At 38.5% G+C, this 21,065-nt stretch overlaps 2 protein-coding genes across 3 annotated transcripts in view; one reads left to right on the forward strand and one right to left on the reverse strand.

Annotated features, from left to right (window-relative positions):
• LOC108231385 (sodium- and chloride-dependent GABA transporter 2) overlaps positions 1 to 4,733 on the forward strand; it is a 16,808-nt gene extending 12,075 nt beyond the window's left edge. For both annotated transcript variants that reach the window (XM_017408423.3, XM_017408422.3), the window contains 5 exons: positions 456 to 593; positions 674 to 776; positions 861 to 961; positions 1,557 to 1,727; positions 1,810 to 4,733. In XM_017408423.3, the coding sequence (XP_017263912.1) occupies positions 456 to 593; positions 674 to 776; positions 861 to 961; positions 1,557 to 1,727; positions 1,810 to 1,899 (603 nt within the window). In that variant the 3' untranslated portion in view covers positions 1,900 to 4,733. The remainder of the gene's footprint in view (positions 1 to 455; positions 594 to 673; positions 777 to 860; positions 962 to 1,556; positions 1,728 to 1,809) is intronic.
• A 1,679-nt stretch (positions 4,734 to 6,412) lies between these two features.
• fkbp5 (FKBP prolyl isomerase 5) lies at positions 6,413 to 20,673 on the reverse strand. The gene is made up of 11 exons (XM_017408247.3): positions 20,311 to 20,673; positions 15,065 to 15,197; positions 14,789 to 14,933; positions 13,686 to 13,828; positions 13,110 to 13,224; positions 12,853 to 13,009; positions 10,896 to 10,986; positions 10,629 to 10,712; positions 10,342 to 10,527; positions 9,985 to 10,224; positions 6,413 to 9,151 (listed from the first exon to the last, which is right to left on the reverse strand). Exons 2-11 carry the CDS (start codon positions 15,164 to 15,166, stop codon positions 9,068 to 9,070), a joined length of 1,347 nt encoding a protein of 448 aa, XP_017263736.1. The 5' UTR covers positions 15,167 to 15,197; positions 20,311 to 20,673; the 3' UTR covers positions 6,413 to 9,067.
• Positions 20,674 to 21,065: the final 392 nt, after the last annotated feature.

Here is a 21,065-nt window from a genome sequence, read left to right on the forward strand (position 1 = left end):
TTAACATTTAGATTTAACATTTAGCATTTAGATTTATATTTAGCATGTAGCTGTAACAATTACATGTAACTAGCTAAATGTTGTAAAAAGTGACATCAGAAAATCAACACTACATTTTTAAACAGTGTTTGAAGCTAAATGTGACAACATTTAGGCATGAATTTTGAGCACAAGCTCCTTTACAAACGGCGCCCCATACTTTTCACAGTTTAAAATGACAGACTTTATTACCTTTGCATTCTGTTTCTGTTAACTGACTACTGAGAAGATTACATTTAAATTCACTGATTTAGATCAAAATCCATATTTTTAGTTTGTTGTAATAGTACTGAAAAAAAATAACCAAACTGTCTCCCTTTTTTTTACTCTGAATTTAATGCAGATCTAGAAGCTAAATGAAAATCTCCAGTCTTTGTCTATATCATGTGACCTGAAGGTTTCGTTGCTGTTTCCAGTTTGTAGGTCTGGAAGCCCTGGTAACAGCGATTTCTGACTTGTATCCCGGCTTCTTCCACATCGGTCATCGGCGTAAACTCCTCCTTCTGATCGTCTGTGTTTTCAGTTTCTTCGCTGGTCTTGTCATGACGACAGAAGTAAGTTATCAGTTACCCTAAAATTCACTTTTCCCCTGTGACACATTGAGAAGGTGACTACGCTGCTGTTTCCCACGCAGGGCGGACTGTACATCTTTCAGCTGTTTGACTACTACTGCTGCAGCGGGATGACTTTGCTCCTCTTTGCCACTCTGCAGTCTGTGTGTATCGGATGGGTATACGGTGAGTCGGTTATCAAGAGGAACATTTGTGGCGTTTTTACAATGGATGCAGTTTGTCTTAATGTCTGTTTCCATTCGTTCACAGGAGCTGAACGGTTTTATAACAACATCGAGGACATGATTGGATACAGGCCATTATCCATTATTAAGTACTGTTTGAAGTATGTTACTCCGGTGATTTGCATGGTGAGTAGTTGGTAAAATAAAACTTATTTGAAGTGAACTTATTGAAGTCAATCAAGCTATATGTAAATGTCTGAAACAAAAGCGGGACAGTGGTGACAGATGCTAACAACACTGACAAATTTACAAAAGGCTGACTAAGAACTAAGACTGGCAAAATGCTAGCTAAAAGATAAAAATAGCAAAAGCCTAACTAAAAGCTAAAAGGAGCAAAAGGCTATCTAAACATTAAGACAAAAATAGAGTCAATGTGTTGAAGGAACTGAAGAGATTTCAATGTATTTCTATGAGGAAAATATTTTACAATAATTTAAAATTTTAAATACTTTAGAAACTATAAAAGCTACAAAAAACAAAAGTCATAGCACTCATCTGGATGAGCTGAACATTTTAATACATGAATGGCTAAAATAGCCCAAAGATGCAGGAGTGATCAGAAAACGTATGGAAAAATCAATAAAAAAAACAGGAAGCAGTAGTAAGAATGCCGAATGAATCAGCATTTATTATCATTATTGATTTTGTATTTATTATAATTAAATCAATTTTCAAAGTCGAACTGGTGTATTGAAGATTGTTTTTACCTGATTATTTCCAGGGAACATTTATTTTCTCTTTGGTGAAGCACACTCCGCTGAAGTTCAACAACACCATCGAGTATCCATGGTGGGGTTACGCTCTTGGCTGGTACTTCACCCTTTCTTCAACCATCATGGTTCCCGTCTGGATGCTGTACAATCTGTGCACGACTCCTGGAACGCTGCGGCAGGTAACCGGTTACCCCGTCACTGGCACAGATCTGCAAAAAATTGTGTTTTGAATCACGCTAAACCATTCCCCTTTTGTTATAGAGGATCTCAGTTCTGTGCACGCCATCTGAAGACCTTCCTTTAACCAAGTCAGAAAAGAAAGCGCTTGAACTTCTCAGCCTGCCTTCATAACACGATGCGATGAAGTGAATCCTTCCTGAAGGAGGATGTGTGAGGAACGATCCTCCATCCTGAAGTTCTGCTGTCTGTCTGAAGACGTACCTCCTAATCCCTAAAACTTTAAGGATAATCGTGTGTAAGACTCCAATCATCAGCTGATAACAGATGGATCAGTTTGACTGATTTCAATTGGGTTTTTTTTTCTAAAAAGGCTTTAATGTCTTCAATCAACAAGACATTCATACAAATAACGTTTATTTAAACTATTTTTCTTTCTTGTTAATGGTTCTGTACAACCTGAACTGGTTAGCAAACATTGCGCTTCATATTTTTTTGCGATATTTTTATTGATTTTTTTTTTAGTTAAAATCAGTATTTTCAATGGGAAACTAAATTAAGCTGAAAGACTTTATATCAATGGCTTCTTTAACTAGACAAAAAAAAGTCACATTATAAATATTGTTACGCTGAAAGGTATTTTGTTAAACTGGATTATTTTTTATTGAACAGGACTATTTTGTTTATAATCTCTCTCTCTGCTTTAAGGTGAAGGGGCGATTTTTCCCATTTTTCCCATGTTTGTGTGTGTTTGTTACCCAAACATCTCATGAACCACCGGATGGATTTTAATGAATCTCTCAGAAATTCATCTTTGGAGTCAACTTAATTCAACATGGCCGCCGCAGCTATTTAACATTACAAAACACACAATTACCTAAAACTCACTTTTACAGATATTGAGCTCAAATCCTGTGCGGTAGTAGCTGAGACTGATCCCTAACAAATACTCTGAGCACGATTTGATCGATCTTTGTTTAACACCTCAGCGTTAATATCTCATGAACTACTGGCCATATTTTAATTAAATTCTCAGAAACTAGTCAATAAATGTACATCTAAGACTGATTAACTGTTGGAGTCACACTTTAAAAATGGCCACCACAACTTAGCAGTCTTAGCCAACACAAAAACAGCTTGAACTCAGTCAGCTGTACAGGCATGGAGCTAAAATGTGAGGTGGAAGTAGCTGAGAGTCATCCTCAACACATACTCTGAGAATTAACACTTCCTGACAGATCGCTCGATATCACATGAGATTGTTCCTTACAGCAACTTCAAGGTTTGACCAAAGTGGCAATAACTTTTTAACATTTTTCATCACAAAACGATCTTAGTTTGAGATGAAAGGTGGCGGGCGATGTGCATTCCTTCAAGGGATGCTCGGTCTTTAATTTTGTTTGTTGTTGTTGTTGTTGTTTTTCCTAAGATCACTTATCTTGTTAACTGGCACTTTATAAAGCGATTGAACTGAGCTTTTGATCCCACAATCTTTTTTATTATTATTATTATTTAGATTTAATCACGTGACTGTCAGTCAAATACAGCTTCAAAAGCTGGAATGAAAATTTCTCAACTGCTCAGTGAGTTGATACAGAAAATGTGCAAACCCTGCATGAGGAACCAGACCCAACATGTTCAGGGTCTGAATGAGGTAGACCGTGGATCACAGGTCCAAGGGCCATGAACTGTGCTGACATAAACTAATACTGTCAAGACTGAACAGGAAAGTTTAAATGTGGGATGGGAAGTTTTTGCATGACTGTCATGTAAGAAACCTGAGTTCACCGACCAGCTGAGCCAGAGCTTCTCGCTTTCTCATCAGTTAGATTTCTAAATGTGATGGTTAATTTTAAGAAAACATCACAGCTTGCCTTACAATAACCCCCTTTATCATCAACCACATGCTGGAAATGAATTTTTTTATTCCATGTTTGTAAAGACGAACCGCGTCCCATCTGCACATAAAAAGACCAAACACGAAAGCACAAACCGAACCTCAGTATGAAGGATGAAGCATTAAAGTTGTGACAGAAAACACACAACTTGTGTCAGTCTGCAGAAACAAATCAACACTTGTGTGTTCCCGTTGTGTGGCCGTAATATTAAATATTTTCTGTAATGTGTGATGAATAAAATTTACAATGTACCTGTTGTTACAACAGAAACTGAGTGTGTTTTTAAACATAGACGCTAAGATTTGTGTACCTTTTAAAAGTTTGTATGAAGTATTATTATTTTTTCTAACAAAGGGCAAGAAAAGGATGTGTTTTTATTCCGATGTAACGTCACAAAGTTGCCTTGTGTTGTTCTGTGCTGCGCAGATGGAGTAGAACGTAAAACCACCTGTTGTAAAAGTGCCATTAAACTGCAAATATTACGTTTTTATACATGTATTATCACAAACCGACCTGTGTTGTTACATAAGCTACTTTAAAACAAGATTTGAAACACGTCCTGTTTGAAATTTGGTCAAACTCTCCTGGTTGGGATCCTGTCGCCTGTTTGGTCAAGCTGCTCGTGATCTTTAAGTGTTGATAATATTCATGGAAACCTGTTCGCTCGAAGAGCCGCAATCATTACAGATTATTTCTGACAATGATTTAAATGTTTTCCTGTACTCTAACTCCTAATATAATTCATGTTTTACTCAGAAGTCTCATGCATCAGATTTGCAGACGACTGTTTTTATCACATTGTGTTAATTTTCTCATCGTAGTCGGAGGCAGTGTTTGTCTGCATACCCAGTGATGATTGTATTATGTCATTTTCTGACATTAGGGATCAATTGCTGATTTATGTTTCGTGTTTTTAATTTCAGTGTTATTAACATCCGTAACAGAAACTGTGGGAGTTTGTGTTAAAAGTGAAACGCTTCCTTTTCATATGATTCACTGCCGCAGTTAAACACATCAGAGGCAAACAGACATGCACAGAGTTTTCTGAACTGCTTGTGTTACTGATCATTAAAGATTGAGTCTGTCATTAAAAACTGTGCATAAATTACAGCTGCTGTGTGTGTGTGTGTTATTTTCCTGTCAGAAATGATGTCTCCCTGTTTCACACTCACTAACTACATGGAGCGAATTAATCAGCACCTCAAAATGAATCGTATTACAGATACTTTGCAGACTTTTATTGGTGAGAAAGTTTATTATTTGTTCCTAAAAGCCCAACAATTAAATCTGAGCTGATTTGTGAGCAGAAATCTTTTCTATTTTTGGCAGTCGTGCTGAGACTTAAATTCGTAAGAGGAGATCTGTTTATTGTAGCCTAAAACACTGTTGCCACCAGTTGATCCTTTCCAGCAAATGGAGTTTCTCCACCTTTCTGGAGTCCATTCTGAAGCCCTCGAAGGATTTTCAGTCAAAGTTCGGAATTTATTATTAAACTCAAAAGCAATAGCTGGAAAAACACTTTCATTACAAACTGCATTTAGAAGCTGTTTTAGGAGTCTTAACAACAGTTACTGAAACCTCTAACTTTTTTTATAAACTGATGCTTTTGCTGAACTATTTTTTTTAAATACTTTGCAAAATATACTTTTTTCTCAGCTTTTATTTCTAAGTTCAAGAATTTATTCATTCATAAACATCCAATGACTCACTTTTAAGATGATCTGGTTTATTTTACAGCTGAAAACGGATGAATTTTTCATCACGCTAGTGAATGCTTAAGTATTTTGCTGAGAAATAACTTGAAATTTCCCTATTATGTATCTAACCTTTAACGAAAATATTAGGCATCATTTAATTTTCCCAAATAAGTCATAAAGAAAAAGTTTGTTTCTGCTTCCCTCTAGTGGTCAAAAAAAGGAGTAACTGCTCAGTTTTCATAAAAATGTTCTGATTGTGGGAATAAAAGATTATTATAGCTTTCAGTGTCTCTCAGTGTGACAATAAATTATTAGCTTTAATTCTCTTTCATGATACTTAAAGAGAAGTTTGACTATTTCTGTAGTTGTATCTCATCCAATCAGAGTGTTGAAAAGTAGAACAAAGCTCATAAAAATGAGTTTTTATTAAAAAAAAAACAAACAAGAAAAACATTTCAGCTTTATCAGATTTAGAAGCTTTAAGTTATAGTTTCCACACATTCAAATTATTGCTTTGTTAGTTAGTCAGCACCAGGTGTGTGTGTGTGTGGGTGTGTGTGAATGTAAAGACAACATGGACAAAAGGATCATATTTAATGTTTGTCAGAAAATATTTCTTTTGCATAAAATGCCGGTTTAAAACATGGATCATTTCTTTACAGAACAATGATCTTCTCCGTCTATGTAAACATATTTCATGATAAAAAAAATATATATTTTTTAGATTAATCCAATTTTACATCGAACACAGTGCAGTTTACCCAGCTGCGGTTTACCTAAGTTACGCTGGGGATTTTTGTTTCTATTATTGTAAGTTTAACAAAATGATGAATAAGAATCTAAGAGGAAATATTTTACTTTGTGTTGCAGATGACAGGTGGGTAAGACAGTCTGTAAATTCTTGAATACACTTTAAAATGGCTAGAAAAAAGTACTTCATGCTGAGTTCCACTATACAAAATATTTGAATATTCAGAGGCAGCGACACTTGAAAACATTTAGCAAGAAGCTGTTTAAAAAACTTACCCACATACAACAATACATACTAACACACAAACACAATGTTGTCACTGCAAGTTTCTTTCTTTTTGCTTTTTTTTTTTCTTTTTTTTTTTACACAAAATAGTTAAGACAGCTAAGGTTTTCATTTTGAACCAGCCAATGTTTATAAAACATTTTAAATTTATTGTCCGGACTTTGTCTGGACATCACATGTAAAGATGACAGTGTTGGTTCGACAGTCACCAAAGTGCAATTTTGCCTTTTTTTTTTTCTTTTTTTTTTCAGAAACATACACACACTTTTTTTTCTTTTTTTTTTTTTTTAAAAAGGGAACAAAATGGATTGAGTGAGAAGTAAAGATACATCAGTTTCAGGACAGAGGCATGATTATATCACAATACCACAGCTGAAAAATAACTCGTGATGACTTTAAAGCATAACTGCAGTTTTTATGTCCCTCTCCCACGTGCTGCCAAGAATTAGCCCCATCCAAAACAAAGGAGGAGTTTATGTAAAGTCATTTTCTGGTGTTTCTTTTTTAACATCATACAATTACAGAAATAATGCAGCATGTGTTTAACCTGCTCAGTAATGATTTTAAGGTGATAGTTCAGACCTTTTAAAGTGGAGTTCTAAGGAAAGGTTGCTAAAAATGAACACCTTTAGTCCAACCATTTAGCCATTTTCTTCTGGTCCTCTGAGGTCGGGTTGCAGAGGCGATCGACCTGTTGTAGATAGCGCTTTGAACAGCTCCAGTTTGGAGAAATAAGTTTATTTCTTACCAGACTGATGAGCTAGTGGCTAGTCCGAGCGGGGTCAAGACCACAGTGGATTCCTGTTGTCTTAAAAAAACTCTAATCTAAAAAAAAAACCAAGGCTACTGTTCATCCAAACACTGATTTCTAAAAACACTTACATCCCATTACAGGGTTCATCTGGCAGAAGTTTTATAATATTTCTACTTGGCTGCACAGGGACTGCTAAAGCCAGCTGCTACAGCTGCTGCTGTTTGCTCCTTACAAAACAGTGTTCACATGAGTGAGACTGGAGCTGTTTTAAGAGGTCAGCAGCCCACTTCTTTCTTGGACTAGCTCGTGATTCCAGTGACATTTAAACTTTATTTCTCCAAACTGAGGTCGTTCAAAGAGCTAAAACCACAACAGGTAAGATATTGATTGTTCAGAACCTTTCCACAGAACCCCACTTCAAAAAATCTGAACCACAGATGCTTTTTTTTTTTTCGAAGTTCAAGGTTTCAGTCGTCGATTCCTTAACTCCATTAAAGCTCCAAAGCGTAAACATTGATCCATTAAGCAACTAGAATCGACATGTCTTATAGACTTCGCTCCGTGTTGGGGGGGCTGCAGACTGTCCCAGCTAACAGAAAGGGTGCATTAACAACTTTTATGCTCACTCTCACACCTAAACCATACTCACCTAATGTCTTAAAAATGGCTGGAGGAAACGGATTAAATCCAAACAAGCTAAACAGTCCCAGGCCAACGCTACAACCTCTCTGCCGCGAGCGAACAGTGCTCTGCTTTGACACGCTGCACAAACACTCAGTTTCTTTTCAAATATTCTGTTTGTGTATCCTTTTTTTAAAATAAAATTCTATCGAGGTTGGGTTTTTTTTGCAGCTGCCAACAGCTTGAAATGTAATCATTTCACAGAGTTCATCTGTTATTGACACACAGATGTTTGTCACTTTTTTTATTTGACCAGGACTGGCTTTCCTGTAATACTGTTTGATGGGTTGAGAAAAGACAAAATAGAAGCTTTCAGCGTGAATGCATTCAGTTATTTTAGTGCATGACCGATGTCTGATAAATCTTAGGGGGGAGAAAAGTGCTCAGATTGTAATGTTTTCTTTTCTGGGAGTAACTTCTGCAGAGCTGTATTTTTAAAATCTCTACAGCTGCTGTCACACATGAGTTGATTGTAAATTTGCAACAGTTTTGACATTACAGATTTTTGTCTTTTTCTTTACATTTTGGTAATTTGTGCTTTTTTGAGACTGCTTCTATTGTCTGATGATATTAAGCATCTATTTTGAAGAACTTGTGGGAGCTCTCGGTTTATTTTCAAAGTTCCCACGTCTTGATTGAACAGTCGTTTCCGTGCCGACACACCAACCAATCACCGTGAACCAAGGCTGAGTTCTGCGCAAAACATAAACATGTAATTATTGTGTTTTTCTTTTTATGCAAAAACACCATTGAGCTAACAGGTTATACCTTTTAATAAAAAAAATCATATTGCACATTTTCTTTTTAAAAAAATAACAAAATTTTGCAAAGTTTCAAGTCTGAATCCCTAACATGATGCGTGCAGCTGCTCTGAAAAAGGCTTAAAACCAAATCAGAGGTCAGAAAACGAGCAGACATGGTCTTGGAAATAAAGTGTGGAGGCACATGTCAACACAGTAGCTGAACAGCTGAAAGAAAAGGGGATTCATCAGTGTTTTCGTTAAAAAAAAAAACTGAAGCTATTTTTTTTTTTTTTATAAAAGCTTGGGCAAAAAAAAAAAGTGTTCACCAATCTTCACGCAGTGATGTCGTAGTTCTAGCCCTCACATGGAGGATCGCTCTGCTTGTTCAACGGTGCGTGTGACAGAGAAATGCTATTTGCTCATGTCCTTGCCCACACACACACACAGACACACATTATGGTCCACTGGATTTGGGATGAAGAGGTTTGGATTTGAGGCTTTTACTCCGCCTTGTTTCTGCCTCTGCGCTCCTGTTATGACGCACAGTCCTGACTTTTCCGCCGCCGTTTACTGCTCTGTTCGCCGTTCATCGGGGCCTTCCTCTTCGACTTCCCCGTCTGTGCAAAACAACAACAAAGACAACAAAAACAAATAAGTTTGTTGATTTCATTAAACTATCTCATATTAGATTTTCTATTTATTCAAATAAATTACTTTGATTTATAATAAACTTGCTTCCTTGCTGTTTTTCTTTTAAATCAGAAGGAGTAGTTACAAAGCCTAATCACTAGGTGTCAGTATAACACTGAAGAAAATAACTCCTCGATGTGGCAGGACAAGGAAGTCCAAATAAAACTTTCCAGGAAAAGAATGAGTATGTATTTAAAATAATCAAAATCTGGTCGAAAATAATGAATATAGAAAATTACAATTTTGATATTTCAGCACCTAGCAATACACTTAACTGACTGCATAAGTTTAATAATAGGAGAAATCATAGTGGAAGAATAAAGATATTAATAAATTAAATAATTCAAGTGTGGCTCAAGTCGGCAAATGAGAGAAACCTGTAGCAAATTCAAGTAAAACACGTTTGATGTTTGGTTTCCTTTCCTCAAAACAGCCTAGAAACCATAAACGATATGGTGATCATTGATTTTTATACTCCGGTGTACCATAAAATTTGTGTCTTTTATGCAGCTCTGCAGCGTGCTTTCAAGGATCAGGTGGTACAGAGGTAAACCGAAGCTAAGGTGAGGTCAAAAAAACGTCAGGAAAAGAGGCCATTTTTCATGAGGTTCAACACACATGTTTTTACAGTACTTATCTGTGTGAGCGTGTACGTAGACAATTTATTCTTGTCAAAATTCATATTTATTTGAAAGGAAAGGAAAGGAAAGGAAAGGGTTACAGTGACTGCTGCACTATATTTAGACAAAAAGAATGAGACCTTGGAGTCCCACTCTGCAAACTTCTGGAACATGTTGGCATAGATCTTTTTCTCCTGCTCTTGATGTTCCTTCATCTTGCTCTGGCAGTTGGAAATCTGAGCCCAAGCTGCTCGGTTCGACGGGTTGACTTCTAGTACTTTCTGAAAGTCCGTCATGGCCAGGCTGTACTCGTTGCGGAAGAGCCGGGCCTTCCCACGGCGATACAGAGCCTTCTCGTTGCTCTCATCCTGTTCAATTACCTTAAACAAACACACACACACACACACACACACACACACAGGAAAGTAATGTTTGAGCCAAACAAGCAGCAGCTGAAGGAGGAAGAGGAGGGGTATAAACTGTCACCAGCAGCTCACCTTGTTGCAGTTGTCCACCACTTGTGAAAACTCTTTCAGCCGAAGAAAACACAGCGCTAAGTTAAGGTGGGCTGTCAAAACGTAGTCCTGTATCAACTTATACTGCTCCATCCCAGAACCGCACTCCAACTCCAGCCAGGAAATGATGCGCTGGTACTGAATGACCGCCTGCTGGTACCGTCCCGCCTAATAATGGGATAAAATCTATTAAAATCTTGTTTTAAATGAAATAAAAAGGATACAATTTATTGTGAAAACAAATAAATAATTAAACAAAAAAACTATACCTTAAAATACTGATTCCCTTTACTTTTCACTCCGGCAGCCATTTCCAGCTTTTCGTTCAAGTCCATTTCCCAGGATTCTTTAGCCTTGTTGTAAAAACATTTACCAACGCAGACAGTGAGTCACTTTTTTTTGTTGTTTTTAAGGTCTCAAATTAGAGGTTTGCTCAAAAGGTGCTTAAATGTGACATGCATACTTTATCATCTAATCTGCTGAAATGGAAAAATAAACAACTTTCTGCATTTTTACCGTAGAAAGTCAAAACTCACCCTTTTAAAGTCTTTGAGAGTAACTTCATATACAACATCTTTATCTGGTCCGACTTTGTACTCTGGTTTACCTTCACTCCCAAAACCGTACCTACAAAAGTAAAAGGCGCAAACTTGTTAAGAATACTGAAAGACAATCCAAAGTAACTTACGTCACGTTCCGCAAACAAATGACGAGACTCTAAAGTCCTGCTTGGGAGCTGATCGTGTAACCGAACGTTACCTGTTTCCACTCCTTCACGGGACTGAATTTACAGAAGGAACGACGTGACATCATGGCACAGGTTTTTTAAAACCAAGGATCTTAATGTAAAACAGATCCAGAATGTTTCGTTTAATTTCGACAGTCTGAAAACAAAGAAGGGGATTGCTCATAAGCAGGAAACCTAACATGAACCAGATGGACGGGAATTACAGCGTTACAGATGAAAGATGCAGGAAGGGATTCGACTCAGGCTCTGAAAAGTTTATATTTATCGCCCACCGTCATGACAGGGAAGACAATCTGTGTGTGTGTGTGCTGTCTGTTAGCAAAATATCTCACAAACCACAAAACAGATTCTAAATGAACCTCTCAGAGAGTAATCACTGGATGAACGTCTACAGCTGATTAACTTTAGGAGTCAACCCGATTCAAAACGGTTGCCACAGCTAACCGAGCTTAGCAAACACAAGAACGGCTACAATCCCATCATTTTTACAGATATCGACCCAAATGTTGGTGTGGCAGCAGCTGAGAGTCATCCCCGTCACATCCTGCGAGCGCTGAAAGATTACATGAGGTTTTTGTTGAAAACTTTGGCATGCAAGGTGGGGGGGGGGGCGATACGTTTTCCTTTCAAGGAACGCTAATTTAATTGGGTAATCTGAGTTTGAGAAGCGCCTGTCCAGTTTGCTCTGGTTTTTGAGATCATTAATTCACTTTTTTTGCTGCTTTGACACTTAAGCTCCCCGACTGTTTCTGTGCAAGAAGATTGAAGGACGAAGTGAGAAATGCACCACGTATCTGAATTTCTAAAGTTTCTATTTATGGGTACATTTAAAACAAAATTCATGTTTGGATTAAATTATAGAACAACACGAGACTAACCCTTTTGCTTTACGACTAAATGAGAAAAAAGCAGATTTTAGCAGCGATGGCTCTCATTTAGGTGATGAAGAAAATCAACTAAGGATTGTTTTAAAGTCTTCCTCTTGTTTTTTTTTGGTTATACCCCAGAAGAATAATGTGACCCAGACAGTCGAGACATTTCATTTTCACTGCTGTGAGAGATATTGTACAGGTAATCTCAGTGACAAATCCTCATCAAACACTGTGTCTCGTCTTAATCTCGCGTGTAAACACCCAGTTCGTCCGCAGCACAAAGTATCGCAGTTTCATAGAAGAAGGCCTGGAAATCAGACAATACCAAAGTTGTCTTTAATTATTTCTTGACAAAAACACAGCTTGTTTGCTTCTGTCGGATAAAATTGAAGCTGATGTTGTTTAAAAACTGCCTTTGAAGAGGACGAGTAGTGAAGGAAAGTTTCTGTCTACAGCAGATCCCAAAAGATTACTTCTCTTACTTTTTACTCATAAATCGTGAACACACCACCCGTCACAAAGCAGCAGTTTAGCAATATGTGACCATTTAACCTCTTGTTTTGTGACACTAATCCATTTTTTTAGACGTGAAAATGTATTTTTCTTTTGCTTTTTTTCTTTTGAGAACGAGTTTATTCTGATATGAAGTCCCTGTAATTTGTTTAAAGACGTTGTTTATTCGCACACTTGCTGCTGCAGTAAAAGCGCCACGGAAACTATTTGTAAATGTTAAAACTAATTGAAATTATCATGACAGAAATCTCACATTATTTAGAGCAAAACTACAGAATGACTCGTGAGAAGGACGCCGAGAGCAGAACAGATATTTGGCTTTTTTTTTCTTTTTTTTTTAAAGATTTGTGAGCAACTTACTTTGGTGTTAAGTAAAGTAAACAGCACTCTCCTCGCTGCATCTTGTCCATGGCTCGGTCCACCCCCAGAGGAATGCCTTTGTCTTCGCCTTGACCAACAACAAAGCTAACGTCCCGGCAGTCGAACAGCCTGTCCCCGCAGCGTCCCTCCAGGTGTACTGTGGGACACACGACGCAACGTAAGCTCTGGTTTTACTGTTTTCTTCCGAACTGGCAAAAAATGTCAGTAGTTCTCTCAAGAAGAGTTATTGTTTGTACCATCGACGACCGCTCCATCGTTGGGATTGCTGTAACCGTCCCCTTTGACCTTTATTCTCCGTATGATGCCGCTGTCGTCTGTAAGTATCTCTCCTTCGAAGTTAATCAGCTCCATCTGTGTTGGGAGGGGAGGAAACGTCAAACCTCTTCTTTAAAAAAGCCAGATCTGAGGCGCAAAACAAAGACTTTACAGAAATGAGTGTGTGGTGCTTTAGCGCATGTAGGAGGTGGATAAAAATTCAACAACTAAAAACAAGTGAGACTCATTTAGGGTGTTTAAATCATGTCTACTGGAAAAGGTTTGCTGAGAAATTGGATGTGCATCATTAGTTTTTTGGGGTTTTTTTTCTTGATACTTTTACAATTATCCCCGAGAGACAGAGAGGAATGTCAGGAATGAGTGGAACTCAGGCATAACTGGCAATTTTGTAGTGAAGAAGGGATTAAAGTCGTCAGAATTCCTCATTTTATAGTCAGACAGCTTCATCTTCAGACAAATGAGACATGATTCAACACAAGCAGAGTCCCTCAGACTAACGTGCGGTTCATGCACTAACACTGACGGGGCGCACCTACTTCAAACACCACTGACGAGTTGGGAGGAATTCTGTCGGGATTCCCAGCAGATCCGTAAGCGTATTCTGGCTTACAGAGCAGCATGGACACCTCGCCCTTCCGCATGGACAACACGCCGATGTCCCACGCCTTGAGGACTTGTCCTGTGAGAGGACAAAGAGTGATTGCAAATGGGCTGAAGCTTATTTACATCCAACAATTTAAAATGTATCTTTAAAATGAGAGTCATCGATCACTACAAACCTGAAAGGAAAAAGAAGAGAACAGAAAAATAAAAAGAGAGAAAATCTGGTTCAAACTGGACAACTTTCAAATAATAACCCTTGTAAATTATATATATGAAAGTTCTCCTCTGAATTAAATTGAACAAGGAAGGCTGCTGTTTGCGACAAGAGAAATTATTTCCATTGTTTTTAGAACCGCAGTATCTGTAAATATTAAAGATCTGGGGCATATAAAGACGTTCGTTATAAAAAGCTTTATTTATTATTCTGATCGCTCTTTTCTGGAGTATTTTTATTGGGTTTAGATTTGTTTTATATGCATTTCCCCAACTTTCAACACAATATAACATATAAGTCCTTACAAAAGAGCAGTATGCAAACATTTCACATCCAGGAATTCTCCAACTCTACAAAATACTGAAAGATTTAGATGATTGAGATAACTTCTTTTTAATATAAGCTATATTTGAGTTTATGATCTATAATCACAATTAAAAGTGCAGTTTCATAAACATTTCTAATCTCAGTTCTATTTAATTTAATAGTCCAAATTGCCCCCAACACCACCAAACAACATAAATTTTCTTTTATTTTCATTAAGAGACAACTTCTTCACATCAAACTTTTCTATTTTTTTCTAACTCAAAGCTTCTAAAGAAATCCACAAATCACTTTTAGTGCTTTTATACATTTAAAGCTAATAGATGGACTTTGTGTTCCTCTTTTATTGTTTCCATACCTAACATCAGCCTAATTTTACTGTGCCCTGTAGATTAATATGGAACAAACAAACCAGTTGTCTCAGTGTGACAGTGAGTGAACAATATAAAGATTAAACTTTTCTAACACAAAGAAAATGTGATGTCTAAAGGTGCTCACCTTTGCCCACATTGAAGCAAAACGGCTCTTCGCGCTCCCGACTGCAGTCGAATTTCTTCCCAGTGACCAGTTTTCCAGTGTAGTGTACGGTGACTCTGTCCCCGATCATCGGGCAGTCCCCATCGAGTCCCTGACGCTTCACGACCTGCACGCAGACAAAAGCCTGTCCACTTAGCAAAGACGCCGAACACAGAAACAACACAGAAGCAACTGCGAGACCTCGAAGGGAACGACAGAGGTAAAGAAAAAAAAAAACGAAGCAATGACGAGAATCACCTTGATAACTCCTTGGTCTTTATTTGGTGTCACATCGATGCCCTTTGCAGTAAACACAGCTGCTGAATGGTCGTCCATTGGTAAAAACGGATCCGTGGTCATTTCTGCTCTATATACACATCACACGATAACACTGGAAGAGATGCAAACAAACACACAGGTCTGAGCACTGCTGAATAAACCTCCTCGTGTTCTTCCTTTACATCACAAGAACTGACACACAGCATGAATTCATTTTATGGAACAGGGCTTGAAAGCTTTAAATGCCTCTACAGATATTGCTATGAATAAAAGTTAGTTTTTTTCCTTTACATTACATAACTTGCAGCTATTAGAGAGACGTGTTCAAAATCTATGCGCTGCACTGGAAAAGCATTTAAAGTTTCATTGGAAAAGCCCCATTTGCATTGATCGCCACTGTATGAGAAGCACAGCTGTAACACATCGCCCTGATTCCTGCACAAATTAAGCGATTACATAACTGCGAGTGTGCGTACATGTTGCTTTCTTTCCTCCTGGACTCACAGAGCTGAAGTACGGTCAATACTTTCACTCCAGGCTTGCCAGCAAACCCAGAACGACGTGTGATTGTTTCTCCGGCGTTAAAATAAACCTGCAGAGCAGCAGAGGCACGTTCAGACGTCTCCTCTGCTCATTTTAAGAGAATCTGAGGTCTTCTTTCTGACAGCATCATCCGCGTGGGTCTGACCGCACGCTCACGCGTTGTGCTTATAAAAGCTGCGCCATCACAAAGCCAAGTGTTCTTGAAATTGATCAATAGGCTGATAAAGCATCTTATCAGAGGTTGCGGCTGCCTACAGTTTGGCGTTTTTTTGCTTTTTTTTGTCTGAGGAGGAAGTAATACAGCTCATATGGTGTCTCTTTTCTGCTTTTCCTTCATCTATTTGAAAGATTTGGCAAATAAATAAACATTTTTCATCCAAGTAGCGTCGGTTGTCATCCTAATTATTGCATGGTTTTTCATAATGATCACAAGAATAATGTAAATAGTTCAATCCATTATTTAAGGTCTTCTTTTATTCAGCAGAAAGCCACAATAAAGCAAAGCTAAATGTTATTCTGAGACATATTCCACAGGATAAAGCTGTAATACTGACCTCATGTGTGATGTCAGCTGTAGTGTAAATATTTGCTATTTGTATGAAGCGTGCAGCACAAAGGTTCAACGTCCAGCCTTACAAACGGGCAAGCATTGATTAAAACCTGATTATTTTTAGCCTTTTTCTACACTCTTACCACTCGATCTGCAGGGGGATTTATCTGATTGACTCGATGGACAAATTTAAAACCTGATTTTAACTATTTTTTTCTAACTTCAGCTTTTGCTCCTGGTAAATGTGGCCAGAATGAACAGCACACACACACACACACACCGCTGTATCTGTCTGTATCACTAGAGGCTAATAAGTATTTTATTTTTGACACGTAAGTGTTTGGACATTTTTAACTTTTTACTTTTAGCTTTAAAATGCGCTTTTATTAGAACTAAAAGTGCACTGCTCCGCATTTTTAGTAATCATTTAATCGCCAAAAAATATGGTCTTAAAATTGTCTCTACTGCATTTTATAAGTTACGACGAGCGTGTGACATTGAATTTAAAAACATTTTAATCGTGGCTGCGTCAGGCTACGTTTTATTTAACTACATCAACAACAAAACCAGCTGTTTTTTAGGTTGTTTTTACATGTTATCCTAATGTGGATTAATGTGACATCTGTATGGTTTTTTGTCCCGATTTTGATCCGTTTTTAGGTTCAGTTGTGTTTGAGAAGTACCGTGTAAATAAAGCACAAACCCTCTGATAAAGATAAAACTTTAACTTAATTATTTATTTGACAAGGAAATTTAAACTGTACGTAAAAAGCTGTAGGCTGCAGTTTTTTTATAATGACAGGTAAAAAAATAAAGAAAGCAGACTTGATACTTAACGTGTACTGAAGATTTAAATCTATTAACTGCATGCCTTTTAAGGTGTGTTTTTACACAAAAAGGCTAAACTTTTTAACAAAGTGTAACACGTTTCAGTCTTATAAGCTTGTATGTTTTGCCACTTTAAAAAAGAAAACTTCTCAAAAGGTAAGAGTGAGTGTGAACACAGGCAGCGGCACACAGACACTTCCTGCATTAAATCTTATACGTGAGAGGGTTCGACAGTTAATTTTAAGGAAACATTTACGCACCAAAAATGTTCAGTATGTGGCCTGACAGACGAGTGGAGTCTGCTGCCAACGTCTCACACACCCAATGCAGGAAGAAAATAAATAAATCAACGGAAGCTTTGCCAGAGCAATAAAAACTGGAACAACATGTTACTTTTAAAGCCTCTAAATGCTGACTGATTCACTCGATGTCTATTTGTGCCGTTCTGCACTCAACTAAAAGTTACCCCTGAAACAATTACCTCGAGTGAAGATGACGAAAACGCCTGTTGGCAAACACCGTTGGACAATTGGACTCACAAGCAGCAGGTGAGACACTGACACTCGTCTGGCAGCTGTTTTTGACCACATTGCTGCGGTTAGGTCAAAAAATGAAAGGCAACAAACAGAAAAACACATGACACACCGCTAAGCGTTTAAATAAAACCTACTGGGCTTTTTTTTTTGAGCTGCTGCGTTCACACAAGCTGAACTCACATGCAACTCACTCTCCCTCCCTCCCCTCGCTTCTAAGGTCTGTTACGACAGAAGTTCAGCCTGCCTGGATGAATGAGACTCTATTAACGGGTTACATTTACAACCAATAACTCTGTGTTTTGGGTTTTTTTCTTCTTTGGGGTTTTTTTTAAAGACTGTAAACATTAAAGAATGCTCCCTTTGAAAACTTGAACAAAAGGCCCATAGAGGCTCATCATCAGACGCAGAGTGAATTTTCCGAGTTTATGAAGTAATTAAGTTTCTTTTTTTGAAGTTGTTGTTGTTTTTCTTTCCTGAAAAGAAGATTCTGAAAAGCTGAAAAGACAAGACAAGAACTTTGTGTTTTTTTCAATCTGGCAAACAAAGGAGGCAAGATCAAATGAAACCATTAGACACAAAAAATATGCAACTTTTGATTACTTAAACACTCAGTTCTTGGATTCTTGGGTTTTTTATGAGTCCTGAACTACACAAAAGGGACTCATATAATGATTTGTGTGTGTGTGTGCGTATGTTTAGAAGACAAGTTGTATAAACGCAGATAAGAGGATATCTTATCGCAGGCAACAGTTTTTATCAGGACACCTCTAGTCTAAATCAAGTCTAGGCACTTTGATGACGTTTGCTGATCTGTTTTTTTATTTAAAAAAAAAAAACAACTTCAAAGTCACGTTTAATTTGATGACCAAAGTGAAGTCTTGGATAAAAAGCCTGCAGGGAGTAACGTGAGGAACAGGGAGATCGGGTAGCAGCTTCGTGGCCACGTAACATTTGTGCAAAGAGGGGTTTTTTTTGGAACTAAAATCTTTGCCCAACGTCCAGTTTCTGCAACAAAGAGGCACAGCAGCTCTCGCTTGTTGCATCACAATTGTGGGTTTTTCCATTAGTTTCATCTGGCGGGTCCATCCCAGGGACCGTGAACGAGCAAATAGATGTTTTTCTATGGAGACGAGCGTGCAAATAAATATATAAATATTAAGCACCGGCTCTTAGCTCATGAGCAACACATCCCCGTGTCCTGAATACTGATCAGGCAATGGATCCGAACTGATTCCTCTAAACGATGAGCCACGGCACCTTCCATGTACCTGCAGCCCACAGGTCGAGACCACAAAGATCTGTCTCCTTGGCGCCGGTTCTGCCCTGCATCTCCACGTCTGTGCTTCTCTCGAAAACACAGAAGAAAACAAAAGCGGCTTTCCCAATCAGAACATCAAACAGGACAAAGTGTTCGTCCATCAGCCTTCGTGTCTTTTAAATTTCACGGATGTCATTTTAGATGTAACTCACGAATGTGTGTGTGTCTGAACACAATGTTCCTTCTATTCACAGTTCCCCGCTGGCAAAGCCTGACGGCGTTCACCAATCTTAGACCCCCTTACGAAGGAGGCAGCTGCAATTTTTTGGACCAAAACATAAAGAAAACCCAGTTTTTTTTAATTATTACTTGCTGAATTTAGCCCTAAATTTTGGATCCGCACCGCACGACTCAAACTGGGCTAAAACAAGTGCTCTGACTTATTCTCCTCACTGATGATCAGAAATAAGAGGAAAAAAAAGTTACTAATCTCATCAGTTTGAGCTTTTTGGGTGGATGTATGAAACATTTACAGCTGTGACACTGAAGAGAAGAAAGAAAAAAAAGGAGGGGAAGACAGGGTGTGAATCGTTACAAAACACAGATAAGATGGCATGTAGGCTCCATGTACCAAAAACTAAGATACCCTGCGGAGGAATGCAGGAACAGAACACAATGAGCCAAAGACCACATTCAGAGACGCACACAGCGTATCTGTACATTCTGTTTCACATCCGTACTCCTCTGCTGATTCATACCTAACAAGTGGGGACACACTGTCTGTGACAACACACGAAAGGCTTGTTCTTTAATAACCTGTCAGCCTGGTGAACTCACCGGGCATCACTTTCATCTTTGGAAATGCTCTTATATAGAGGAAGCTATTTGTTCCTCTGGCACTTTTGATGCACAAAACTGAACTTTTTTTTCTTCTTCTTCCTTCTTCTTTTAAAAAAGTTCCAAAAAAATACAAAATAAAAAGAGCAAAGCACTCATCAATCCTTGAAGCCTTTCAGGATAGAAAGGTGAACACTTTCAGGAGCGACACCTTTGCCTTTTTCTTTTTCTGTTTTCTTTTTTTAAATCCAGGTTCTAAATCTGAACATTCAGTGTTGCTCGCAAGCTGCCTTTGTGCCCTGTAATGTGCAACCTGGTCGAAATGAATCAGCACAGAGAGTGAAGTTGAAGTTGTAATTCTCAGAAGTGGAGCCACGGAAGCTGTAATTTATGAGGAGACACCTAAGCCCTCTGGATGTTCTCATCCGCCTCTTCTGGGACCACAGATCCAACACCCATCCTCACTTTTTTTTTTTTTTTTCCTATTATCATTTCTTGTCTATAAACACCCAAACGGACTCCGAAACAAAAACAAAAAAAAACAGGCAGATGATTTGGACAGACAGCGAACAACAAGTTCCGTTTATCTCATGAGCGCAGAAAGCCGGTAATGCGTTCATTAACTCAATTATGAAGTCGCGAAGAGTTCAATGGTGACAAAAAGAGGACTTACATTGTCTTGAGGTCCGCGTGTGTAAATGTCTCTCCACCGACTCAGCTGGAAATTCACTCGCTCGGTGATGTTTTAAGGGTTTGTTGTTTGTTTTTCCCTTCTCTGTATTGAAAAGAAAAGGAAAAAGAAAAACGCGCCGAGCCGTCTTATCTCGGATCCAGCAGGGTACTAAGTGTTCTGCCCATGTGGGGTTATTAAAGCAGCGCTCTTTCTTTTCTTTTTTTTTCTTTTCTTTTAGTTGTTTCTTTCTTTTTCTTTTTTAGCACCCCCCTGTCTGCCTCTGCTCAGTAATGAAAGTGCCGGTGTGGTCTCCACATGCGGCTCTGACTTCAAAATGACACTGTGGACACACTACAGACAGAAACCCAGAAGAAAATGACAGAAAGAGAGNAGAGAGAGGTGAGGGGGGGGGACGCAGAAGAAGAGTTGTGGGAGGGTGTTTAGTGTAAAATTAAGGGCAGGTCTTGGAAAGCAGCCACAAAGTAACACAATGTTCCGGCTCTGTACTGTAGCTGTACCGCCGCCGCTGCTGCCTGCCGCTGCTGATGAGAACACTGTGTTCCAGCAGACACCCTGACCTGTAACCCGTTCCGTGCCAGGCCGGGAACAGCCTGTTCCGCAGCGGGCTGTCCTCCCTCTTTTTCTCCCCCTCCTCCTCCTCCTCCTCCTCCTCCTCTTCCTCTTCGCTCAGCTGACAGCACACATCAACAACAGGAGCCTGTCTGTCTCCTGTCTGTCTGTCTGTCTGAAGAGGA

The sequence above is a fragment of the Kryptolebias marmoratus genome, linkage group LG4 (assembly GCF_001649575.2).
Source record: "Kryptolebias marmoratus isolate JLee-2015 linkage group LG4, ASM164957v2, whole genome shotgun sequence".
Lineage (NCBI taxonomy): Eukaryota > Metazoa > Chordata > Actinopteri > Cyprinodontiformes > Rivulidae > Kryptolebias > Kryptolebias marmoratus.

Coding starts and splice junctions, on each gene's coding strand:
- fkbp5 (XM_017408247.3), bottom strand. CDS start 15,166: ATGACCACGGATCCGTTTTTACCAATGGACGACCATTCAGCAGCTGTG. Junction 13,225..13,685: donor ACTCGTCAGTGGTGTTTGAA/GTAGGTGCGCCC, acceptor CTCCCAACACAG/ATGGAGCTGATTAACTTCGA. Junction 10,225..10,341: donor TGGTGGACAACTGCAACAAG/GTGAGCTGCTGG, acceptor TGTTTGTTTAAG/GTAATTGAACAGGATGAGAG.